Source organism: Paramormyrops kingsleyae, chromosome 7 (genome assembly GCF_048594095.1).
Source record: "Paramormyrops kingsleyae isolate MSU_618 chromosome 7, PKINGS_0.4, whole genome shotgun sequence".
NCBI classification, from domain to species: domain Eukaryota; kingdom Metazoa; phylum Chordata; class Actinopteri; order Osteoglossiformes; family Mormyridae; genus Paramormyrops; species Paramormyrops kingsleyae.
Window position 1 is genome coordinate 31,931,935 of NC_132803.1, and position 11,987 is coordinate 31,943,921.

General features: G+C 46.3%; 1 protein-coding gene across 8 annotated transcripts in view; it reads right to left on the reverse strand.

Annotated features, from left to right (window-relative positions):
- LOC111847476 (guanine nucleotide exchange factor VAV2-like) overlaps nt 1-8,366 on the reverse strand; it is a 127,285-nt gene extending 118,919 nt beyond the window's left edge. For 3 of the 8 annotated variants that reach the window (XM_023818696.2, XM_023818691.2, XM_023818687.2), the window contains exon 1: nt 6,880-8,366. In XM_023818696.2, the coding sequence (XP_023674464.2) occupies nt 6,880-7,083 (204 nt within the window). In that variant the 5' untranslated portion in view covers nt 7,084-8,366. The remainder of the gene's footprint in view (nt 1-6,879) is intronic. The other 5 variants (XM_023818693.2, XM_023818690.2, XM_023818694.2 and 2 more) reach the window with 3 other exon arrangements.
- Nucleotides 8,367-11,987: the final 3,621 nt, after the last annotated feature.

Genomic DNA, 11,987 nt, shown 5'->3' on the forward strand with positions numbered 1-11,987 from the left:
GAGCACAGAACCACCTGGCCATTACTGGTGTGTCAGTAAGCATACAAGCCTCCTTTCACGGAGCTAACTGGCACTGACAGTCAGGGGGACAGGGGGCTTTCGCGTGGCCGTAGAAGAAGGACGGCGAACAGCTATGGAACCTCACAGAATTAGAATTCACTTTGTTGGACAGATACACTGACATGTACCAGAAATGCATCTCAGCATTATTGGTGCATATGTTCACAGACAACATGGATTAAGGAAATAAGAATAAGGAAAAGAAATAAAACAGATAAAAGTATGAGCAACGATGCAGATCAGAACAGACTGCGGTTAGTAAACCGGTATTTAGAAAATGTGCAATGTAAGCACGCCCAAGTTGAAGTAGAGGTGCGCAAGAGAGACGTGCATCACCATTCCCACCATGGGAGGCTGAGGAAGCCATCGTTCCAGAACAGCCATACTCCACATGCAGGGCCACCTGACTAAGCATGTTTCTGTGTGTGTGTGTGTGTATGTATGTATATATATATATGGGAATGTCTACATTACATTTTGGGAGACCAAATGACCCCCACAAATGTAATAAATACTTTTTACTTTGAAGTTGTGGTGCCTTTTTCCTGGTCACAAGGGGAGTCTGAATTTTATGGAAATCTGTGAATGCAATCAAAAAACTAGAAATGCCAAAAATTGTATATTTTGTTGGGTTACATGACGATAGGTTAGATAACAGGTTCGGGGTAGGTAGGGGTTAGGTCTGTCACAGTTGGGATTAGAGTTATGCCCATAGAATGAATGGACAGTCCCCACAAAGATATGAGTACAAACATGCGCATGCGTGTGTGTGTGTGTGTGTGTGTGTGTGTGCGTGTGTGTGACTGGCTGCAGGTCTGCCTCCCACACAGTTCTGTATCCTAAACACTAAGCCGTTTACACAGTTGCCATAACTTCATGGGTACATTTTAGGATAAGGATATGGTGGGAAAAAAAATTAGATCAACAAACGAACCATCCAACCAACCCCAGGGTGCGAAAGGAGCCCAAATCATTAACCATTATGGTACCTGCAGCCAACACAACATAAAGAGAAGGATGCTTAAGGAGAGCCTCTGGTTTGGAGAACCAGCCATCTGTTATATCAGCGATTCCTTCCTCTTAGGCTAAAGCTCGCCAAAGCATGCAGATAAGGAGAAGGAGATAAAAAAACAAAAACGACAAAAATGTAATAAACAAAAAATGAGTGTGCAGATGGTCACTCCGAAAACCATAAGCTCCGCAGATAAACCTGCTTTGCTTTTTATCAAAATGACACCATTCGCACCTACAGCATCGGCGCTTAGCGGCACCCCCGCGGTCCCGCAAACTCCCAGGAACCACCAGGGTTCACCCTCATCTGGACGGGAGAGTGGGCGGGGCTTGAAGAGCGGGTGAGGTTCCGCCGTGGTGAGTGGCCATAGGTGTATGCGGGAGCACTTGCGGGAGGAGAGGGGAGCGGAGGGAGGGGGAAGTGGGAAGAAAGATACGGAGACAGGAAAGAGGCCAGAGATGCAGCCAATGAGATTATCCCCCTAATGAGGGGGAGGGGCAAATTTACATAGGCTACATTACAGTAGTACCACAAACAAACATAGCCAGCTCTTTAATTTCAGAAGCAGATTCTGAATATGGCAGAAGGGGCAGGGAGATGTAATTAAGCGGTGACCTAATGCTGTGCTACTGGTGTGTGTGTGTGTGTGTGTGTGTGTGTTTGCATTTGACCAGCTAAAGGTACCAGGCCCCAGAGAATCTGAAATGCGCTTCACGCAGGGTGCAGACAGCCGGCTGCCGCCTCCGCGGGGCGCTAAAGCCGCGCAGCATAAGGGGTAATGAGGCGGATTCACCCAGCCGGCGCGTCCAATCACCGCAGGGCCACAGACAGCAGCGTTTAAACTGCCGCAGGGGCACATACTGACCGTCTCCATTCTCCCACCTTTACTGAACACCGAGAATATTCTGCTGCTTTTTTCCAGTTTTATGAAAATGAGTTTTAATATTAAAATGAGTAATTGCCAGGCAGTGATCATACATGTGCATACTTTATTATCTTTCAATTCAATTCCATGTAGAGACTGTGTGTGTGTGGGGGGGGGTTCTTTAAAGGTCAGAATTACAAAGGGTACAAAATATTTCCAAAAAGCCAGAGGATCCAGCAGAGACCCCAGTGAAATATGCAGGCAGCACGCTGGACGGAAACAGGCGGCACAGCAGGCCAGTGGCATCCAGGGTGTGTCGCCAGTGCAGGGGAAACATTAGACTGGAGCAGGAACACTGGCTGAAATTAGGCCTTTTCATGGGCGGCTCTTAGGTGGAGAAACTGTTAATAAGCTCAATTTAGATTCCTACCACCAGGGGGAGAGAGAGCCAAATATAGACTCAACACCCAGATTAAAATGAGACACCAGGAGGTGCAGCATCGAGCACCTCCATCCTGAAGCAGTAGTCGGAATGAACCTTACATTAGAGCACTTGTTCCACGTTAAACTGCTAGGCGGGTCAAATTTTCCATTTTACTTTCGGTCAAATCCCGCGGCTGATGATCCCACTAAAATGTGGAACTTCTTGCCCCCTGTAAAAAGGCTCTTTCATACTTTGGCGGATTTCGCCCTGGGGTATTTTAACACGTCGGTGTTTCATATACAGACACTTTGTGAACCCTAGTATGTGTGTGTGCGTGTGCATCCACCCACAGAGATTTAAAGGTAACAATGCAGCCAAACAGAAGTTGTGGGTTACAGACGTCCAGCCCGGGTTCTCAAACCTTCACTTCCGTGCAGATGGCTTTGCTTTTTAAGCGGCAGCACCTCCCGACATCAAAACCAACCAGGCTTTTGGGAATCTTGCAGGTTGAGACACGGGGGCCTTTGGTATTATAAACCCAGCCAGGGAACATGGGGAGGGGGAGCGCTTTGGTCCCCCATCCACGCCTCCTAATACCACACGACTCCGGCCACAGCGGCCTGCCGGCCTCCTTAAACATGGCGCCCTGACGGCCTCCGGCGTCTCCCTCCTGCCGGCCTCTTTGAATCAGCAGCACATTTAAATTTCAAGTCGCTTGTTTCCCACAAGCGGCCTCCCCCCGACACCCTCATATGCAGGCGTATTTGCATACTGCCCCCTCCCTTCTGCAGTCCACCCTCCACCCCCGCCCCCGCCCTGCTAGCTTCTGAGATGGCACGCCCCCGCCCACCCCCAAGCATACACACATAGAGAACAAGATAAGACAGCAAAGCTGAGATTTATGAACAGGCTGAAACGGACGAGAAGAAAGCGAAGGAGGGGAAGCCGAGGCGTGTCCGTACTGATGGCCAGCGTCCGCCAGCGGGCGAAACAGAGCTGCACTCAGGAAAGAAAGAACAGCGTCGGTCTCAGTTTTTCAGCTCCAGCGGCTGCCAAGGGCTGACACGCCCCCTAACCCCACCCCCCCACCCTTGAGGAGGGAAAATCGAAGGGGGAAAAAAAAACAAAAACCAACAGCCTCAGGCACAGCCGGAGGCGGCGCAGAGTAACGGGTCGGTATTACAAACATCCATACCTGCAACTGCGCAGGAATTCATCTGGCTCACCATCCCTGAAAAGAGCTGCAACAGATACAACTCTGTCGAGGGGATTAATAAGCTTTTGTATGTATCACTGCACCCCTCCAGATAGACAGTGATGCTGTTTCTCAACCATAATACCTTGCCTGTCCATTGATGTGGTCACGTGACCGACGACTGTCACTCCGTCTCTCTCATTGGCCGATGATTCTCGGTGACGTCCGTCGAGGATGAACCGTCACGTCGGACACGCGACAGCTCTGACGGGTGTAGCTGTTGCTGCCGCTAATTGAACGTGTGTTAATTTGATGAGTACGGCTCGTCTGATTTTGTTGCGCAATTTATCGCTCGCTTTCACATCTCAGTGGCAGCGTTACGTGCAATTTGACTACCTCAGCATGGTTAATTGCTCATTTGTTTACGTATGAAGGACCGGTCCACAATTAGCATTTACACCTGTTTGTAGGCAACAGGCTCAATAAAAGGCAGATGCATGAGACTCAAAAGCGATATGAGAAGGAAGCCAGAATAATGAGCATTCTTGACCCTCATTATTCAGTCAGTTTTTTAAATCCAATTATAATTTTCTCAGATTTATTTTCCAGTAATGGAAGTATCCACATCTATCCTGGTTGTACACCTGCTCCACCCTTCCAGCAAAAGCTTCCCAACTCCCACATGACCCCGTACTCGATATATAATTGGAAGATGGACAGAAGGAAACATCCAATCCCCTTCTTTACAGTGCTCACTGCCCTGCCCCTCCCCCTCCGACACACTGGTTTTCAGCTGCACAGCAGTCTTTGGTTGAAGGTATCAGTGTTCACTTCCAGTTCTCAAAGATGCTGGGGCAGCCCCCCTGGGACTCAAACCCGTGACCATCTGGGGCCAGGGAGGGGACGCGTACTCCTGCACGTGGGCTAGCATCGGCACCAGTCTCAGCTAAGATGACAAAACCACCAGACCACGGGCACTGTTACCCTATAATCCGGCATCATCAACCCATTAAGTGGGACTTTACATCATAAGATAATTATGGCGTGGCCCCAAATGCTATTTATTGAGCATGTTTCCCCCTCTGCGGGTCTTACGTTTGACATTACTATAAAAAACCTAAAGCGGGCCTTCATTAAAAACCCGACTGGGATGGGGGGGGGGGGGGGGGGGGTATGATGCTGGAGAAACCATGTTTTGGTCCTTCAGGGCTTTCTTTAAAATGATTTTGTGGACACCACCCAGCATAAGGAACAGCTACAAAAAGAAAATGACCTTTTTTTTGTATTGACAACAGCCTACATTTTTATTTGAGTCACAACTGAATTGTGCCTTTGCTATTTAAAGCCAATAGCTCGTCCTGCTAATTGGAGCATGAGGCACCGAAGTAGTTAACGTGCAGCTCAAGGCCACTGTTTGATTATATGACTCTTTCCCCAGTTCACAAACAGCATCTAGGGTTCATTCCCCCTCTTGAAAAAGGCCAGTAGACCCCCTGTAGCACTGGACCCCCCCAAAGACACATGGAAAGACTGCGATGCATTCACGGCCACTTTTAACACCTCGGGTTCTCTGACTCAGGACAACGCAGCTGTGAATGGAAGCTGGCTAATGACTGGCTCACATCTGATCAAAGGCAGCGTTTATTTACACTAAGGCGGGTGGGTGTTTGTAGTACTCCAGCTGAGACACACTCCTCAGATCCATTCACGCCAGCACTGCATAACATGACACCAATGAATTTCATGGAATGAATGAAGTTCACTTTGCGAAAAATGTCCTCATGACTCTAATCCCAAAGCGATATCCAGAGCCCCTATAGCCGCCAGATATCATTGATACACCGTCCAAAGGCACTTATCCAACAGAGGGTCACTGAGCTGAAGCTCATCCCTGGAAGCACAGGGCACAAGACAGGGGACACAGCAGCCAGGATTTCTATGGGCAAAACCGTAATCCCACCAATGACGACCTTACCAATAAGCAACCAAACAAAGTACAAGATGTTTGGCATTTTTAGTTTTTTAATTGCAGTCGCAGATTCTTATGAAATGTAATTTCCCTATGTGGGGACAAAAAAAAATGTTCCCCACAATGTCAAAATAATAGGTTTTTAATCACATTGTGGGGACATTTGGTTCCCACAATGTAATGTATACCTGGACCACCCACACACACACAGACAGACAGACACAAACTTACATACGAAACATCAAAAATCCACCATGGGACCATCAATCCACCTTCTAACCTGAACTACGTACTGAAGGCATGTCAACACAACCTGAGGTATGACTTATGAGCCACAAACGTCTCAGGCTCTGACCAAACAATTGGGTCCATCTTCCCTTTGGACCTTCCTGGCACTAGCCTAATTCAGCCCCATGCCTTCATCTCCTTCACATGCCACTAACGGTCCCTGCCCTCTCCACCCCACCCCCCAGCCACACCCAGATTCATCCAACGTGACATCCCTGTTTCTGCTGAAAGACCATATAAAAACTTGTCTCACTGGGTTGCCGCGGACTACGAGGGGGGAGCGACATCCCCTGTACACCCACCCCCCAAGAAGCTCATTGTTTATGCTCCGTCCGTAAAACATACTTCGCTTTGAGTGGCGGACTCGATCCTCAGTCATCTATCGCGCAAGCCAACAGCCCTCCATCACATTCAAAAGAACAGAGGAAATCAACAGTGCACCCCCAGTTTAACTTTCATTTCGGGACCAGTGTCTCCTGTGTTTACACTCCCTCCTACTGGGCTCGCATTCCCATTTAAACGCCAAAAAACGCGCTGAGAGGCGTAATCCAGCTCACCGCAGCCCAGCAACGCAGGCAAATCCGCCTGACACTCCTCATCGTCAATATCGTGTTGCAACCAGCTTCTCGGGCTACCTCACAAAAAGGTGCATTCGTGCACTTATCATTACCTATGCGGAACTGCTGACACCAAGCTGTTGTTGGCAAACAATCTTGAGGTTAAACTTTTTAACTTTCATACTCTGGGAACAACGAGGAAGTCTGAGAGAAAAAAAACACGGCACACGACATTCAGAGCAACCATTTCTCGAACACAAGAAGGCATGTTGCTGGTAGGTCCCCCTTCCCATGCCTCACCCCTTAGAATATCCCGAAAACTCAAAGCGCGTCTGTTTCTGAAAGCCCAGAATCAAAACGCGAGGTTTCATTTGCCAAAGCAGTGCTTGCAATACTTAACGTTATCCATACCGTCTATTCAGACGACATCTATATCACTTTTTTACAGTAACATTGGGATGTGATGTAAAACACCATTATACCATCCCAGGTAACGCTCTTTTTTTTACCTGTGACATCTGCGGACGGAAGTTGATCTCCTTAAGGTCCACTGATCCGGGCGAGAGATTGTGGAGCATTTGACAGAGGAGCACCCCATCCCTGAGCGCCTGGGCCAGGTCGAACACGGCGGCTGACGGCCATACGACCCGGTGGCTGGGAGGCAGGACCTTGCAGTCTATAAGCCACCGTCCGCATTGTCTCCACTCCTCCATGTCGGCCTTGGGAAACGCACACGGAGTCCGATAGACAGGCGGGCGTTCAGGGCGCACCGGCGTGGTCGGCGTCCTGACAGCCAAGATCCGTCTCCACCGTCCAGCACGCAAGTCAGGCAGTGAAACCAGCTAACCGACGATGCCGATTTTTTATTCAATCCTTATACGAACTTCAACACTTGTTTCTGGTGTTTAAAAATGTGGGCAAATACACAACTATCACTTTTTGTGTTTCCTTTGCCTTCTACTCCTCATCTGCGCTGAAGTTTCTTTTTTCCGCGTCAAAATGTCTCGTTCAGATTCAGAAGGATTTGGATTAGGCTATTTTACAGGCTGTAGAGAGCGACAAGCATCTGGACTAAACGCTTCTTCATGCTCACAACAGTTTTACTTTTGTAGTAGTAAATTCATTCATAAAGTAAATTCATTCAGAGACACGTAGGATTGTTCGTGGAACTGGCCAACAAAACAAATCCGCATGCCATTTGTATCCTCAGCACCCTCGAAGAAGTGCTTTGAATTATTAAAATGAAGAAAAAATATCAGAAATATGTTGGTCTTTCCTTGTCAATTGAATCCTTCACGTACCCTAGAAGTAAACTCCGCCGCCCGCAAAGCATTATGCAACAAGAGCACTGTTTAATGCAGACCCCCACTTTCTGTAGCCTTAATGTACTTCTACAGTACAGCGATGGAGACATGCGAGTTTCCTCCCAATCAAACAGGCTTCCCAGTCTTGCTGAAGGCAGCTTGTTCTTGAAGTTCGGCTTTTTCCCCCTCTGATTTTGCGACAAATTGCAGCTTTAGCGGGCGATTCGTGGTCGGTCCTTGAGCAATAACGTCGCAAAATGGGATGAACAGTCCTTGCAACGCCCAGTTCAACCTTCAGATCGTCTCCGATGCGGTCCAAACATCGTTCAGTGTATGAGCTTAAGGACAGATACGGATTGCCAGCACACGCTCATGTTAGACTCCTGTACTCAGCGGGGTCTCCGTTGTCTGCTCGGTTCCAGTGGTTGTCTATATACTGCTTCTCTTTTTTGCCCCTTTACCTTTCTCTCCTCTCTTGCTTTCTGCCCCTAAAAGCCAGTTCCTGTTCTTTTATTCCTTTTTGGGGTCGCCGTGTACTGAACAGCGCTCGCAGCTCGATCGCAAGCTTTGCGGGAAAAGCGGGAGCGCGCACAGCGGCGAGGTGGGCGGCGTGATTGAGACCGGATTCCGGCCGGGCACGGGCACGCGTCGGCAGCTTCCAGCTGGGGGGAGAAAAAAAGTTGGAAGATCCGGAGACACGTTTGCAGACCGTAGAACATGCCGTGGTTTTGACATGTGGGGGCACACGCTATAAAATGATTCGTTTTATATATGAAAGGAAAGGCAACACCTGAACACCAACATCGCCTGTGCATAAACGTGTTAAGTTCATATATGCTAATTTCGGAAACATTAAATTCGCGATTTTTCTTTTTTTAACGTTTACAGTGACAAGTGAGGAAAGGGATTATTTTTCAATATTTAAACGAAGTGATTCAGATCCATGTTTCTGATGATAGCTTTTCCACGTTATAGATTATAGTTATAGTTAAACAACTTAATAGGCCTAGTCAAACAGTTCCAACTGAGCTCAGTGTTCTGGATCCGTTACTCACCCTGAACGGTAAACATTTAAAAATGACACCCCGCGTTGTGCCATTAATCAAAACATTAATTTGTTTCTACGCCTGCTTACCGACTTTTTTATCCAAACCATAATTCATTTGGTTCATGCTGATCAACATAAGATTTCATTGTGAAGAAGTTGCTATATCTAGATTGGCACGTTACATTGAATAATAGAATTTCTAATTACAAATTCGGCGTTGTTTTGACATTAAAAGCGTTATTCTGTGAAGTGGCTTTGTTAAATAATTGCAGACCGTGGTGGCTTTGATTATATAAAATGTTTTATGATGGAGAAGGTAAACACAGTGATACAATGTATTCTTTTCGAAAATCTGAGTGAGAAAGTAAACATCTCAAACTATGACCGAATCTTTATGAAGGAGTGAATATCCCGTTTTTAGTTAAGTGCAGTGGGGACAATTCAGTCCTAAGGTACAAATCACAAGTGAAGTTCAGCTGTGTCGGGGTGGTCATTTTCCCCCGAATCATGCAATGTCACCGCGCTCAGGGAGAATGATGGTCTTTTCAGGATTCTGTACCAGGTTGTTATTCTGATCGCTCTGGCCATCCATCATTACGACTCAGAAAACACACCGAAAAGGTCCGAAAGGCCACAAGGAATAAATCGGCTTATAACAAACTGCGCGGCGACCCAGGAGCAGAGCTCCCTTCAGCAGCAAAAGGACCACGCCCAGAATTCGGCCACAGCAACAAACATGTTGAACTCAGACCCTAGTTGGTCAGGTGCCCATCCAAGCTTGACATAAACACACTGCGGCGAACCTTTTGACAGAGTAATGTGTTATTTTCCAAGCAGGAGCTCTTCAATATGGTCTCGGGAAGTGTGTTAATTTTAGATTGAACGCGATGATGTATTTGATGCCTGCCACAGTTGTCTTCAAGGTTGTTGCCCTCCAGTTTAGGGGGTATGCCGTGCTATCAGACTCTTCCCTGGTGATTCAGCATCCACAAGGGCGAAGTAACTGCATAAAACTGTCCCCACATCTGTGTGACTTTCATATATGCTCTTATAATCAGCTATCCATCATTACGAATCAGTACGGACTGAAAATTAGCAAGATGTCTATTGCTACACCAGAACATTGAGTTCTTGCAGGGTCTAGCTCCGTCAATAACTTTTCTTAAAAAAAATCAATTAATTGGTTTTGAAAAATGTAACTGTTCCGAATCATGAGTCTTAAGTCATACAATGCCATAATGGTTGCGAAACCCTCAATTTCCTGATTAAATCACCAGTCTAGTTTTCAGTCACCCGAACAATTCTCTTTTCATTGTTTTTTCTATCCTCCTGCGTGTAATGGACTGGCATTTGTTTTTTTTTTAAGATTACACATTGGGTATGAAAAGCGCCTTTGATAATCAACTGCAACGATTACAGTCATACAAATAAAACACCCACAACTGTATCCGTGTTCTTTTTATTTGTATATTTCAAGGGTTTCTAATACAATGTCGTTGAAATTACACGTACATTCGCGCCATCTAGTGGTGCATTGTTGTAAAGGAGTCTCCTGCAGCAGGTAATTCTGGCGGGTGTTTTAAAAACGACAACAAAAAAGGACAATTGTATCCTTTTAAATTAGGGAGGATATTGGTCCACTGGGACAATAAAGAAAAAAAATCCTTTGTCACTCTCAGATATGGATCCTAATTATAAATATTAAAACAATTCATTATTGAAAGTTCAAGAACTGAGCATACAGATAGGGAGTATGAAACGTGTGTCCCACTTAACTAATATTCATCCTACTGCGAGTGGGTGACTGTCACCATCAGAATATATGCGCTCTGCGACCATCTGGCATCTATTCAATAGTGTACTCCTCAGATGATTCGATAAATCCTTTGCCATTTGCACAAGTACAAGTACATTACTCTCCATAGCTTGGGGGGGGGGGGTCACAGCGCAGGGTCAGCCATTGCACAGCACCCCTGGAGCTGAGGGTTACGGGCTTTGTTCAAGGGCCCACAGACATGTGACTATCCTGCTGAGGTCGGGGTTCAAACCAGCGACCTTCCGATCATGACCACGGAGATTTAGCCTCTCACGGCCCAAAAAACGAACTGGAACATAAGTCTACTGGTCTGGACTGGGGGCTCAGTATGATATGCCTTCATGTGGTGCAAAATTTCTAACGCCAACCCTGAGAAAGGATGCATATGAGCTAGAAATAGTTATGAATTTGGGTCTGAATCTTGCATTTGGTGTGCACTATGGAATGGTGGGGGTTCCCTTAAAAAATAAAGTGATTCTTAAATGATAAGAAGGTGTAATAAGAAAGAAAAACGATAGGCCTACTTGAACAGCATCAAGAGCCCATAAGAGGCAGCTTCATTTGGTGGGTGGTGCAAATCAACGTTCAAGACGAATAGCCATAAAACCAGAATTAAGTAATAAAATTCCTCTAGGGGACGGAAACAGCCATTGAACTTGACGACTCACAGAAGAGCAGAAAAAAACCGAAAGCGCTTTGAATTTAAATTAAGCATTAACACTAGTAAATTATAAAGTAAACGGCTTTTAATATTGACCCTAGAGACCCATCATCACCGTACAAGAGATGATCATCCTTTACATATCTTGACAGTTTTATAACCATTGATAGAAACAGTGTGGATTTATAATACTGTCGAACGGACTATTTTTTTCTTTAATTTTAATAAAATGCTTATCGTGGAAGAGATCACAGCACAAGGCTATATTTTTTTGCAAAAGCCTGATCTATTACACCGTTCACTTATTTCCTATCAAGAGCCCAAACAGGCCTACCTTGCTTTCCATATTGGTCTCCATGTGCCATTCGGTTATACCCGGTGATTCAGCCAACTGCCTTTTTCAGGTTACATGACAAAAGGTTTGACCTTGTTTTGAATCTGATTGTGGACACAGGTCCAGTTTATGAGCATATATGCCACTTGCTGCTTTTTTGACTTGGGGGGGGGGGAGGGGCGCATAATCACTGGGCATGTTTAAATCCAAAGTGAGAACTGCAATTATAGGAGGTGATCACAACCTTTCATCTGCATGAAGATGCAGGTCTGCCACCGACTGACCTGCTGAGCGTCACTGGTCCACAGAAGTCCACCATCCTTCTCCGAGTGCCAGTTCTTTTTATCCGTTTCATACAGAGCTATATGCCAGTGGAGAGCAAGACAGCAAGACAGACTGCCAGATCACCCCCCCCCCCTTAAACACAAACAAGTTTTCTTTGAAGTTTAATATT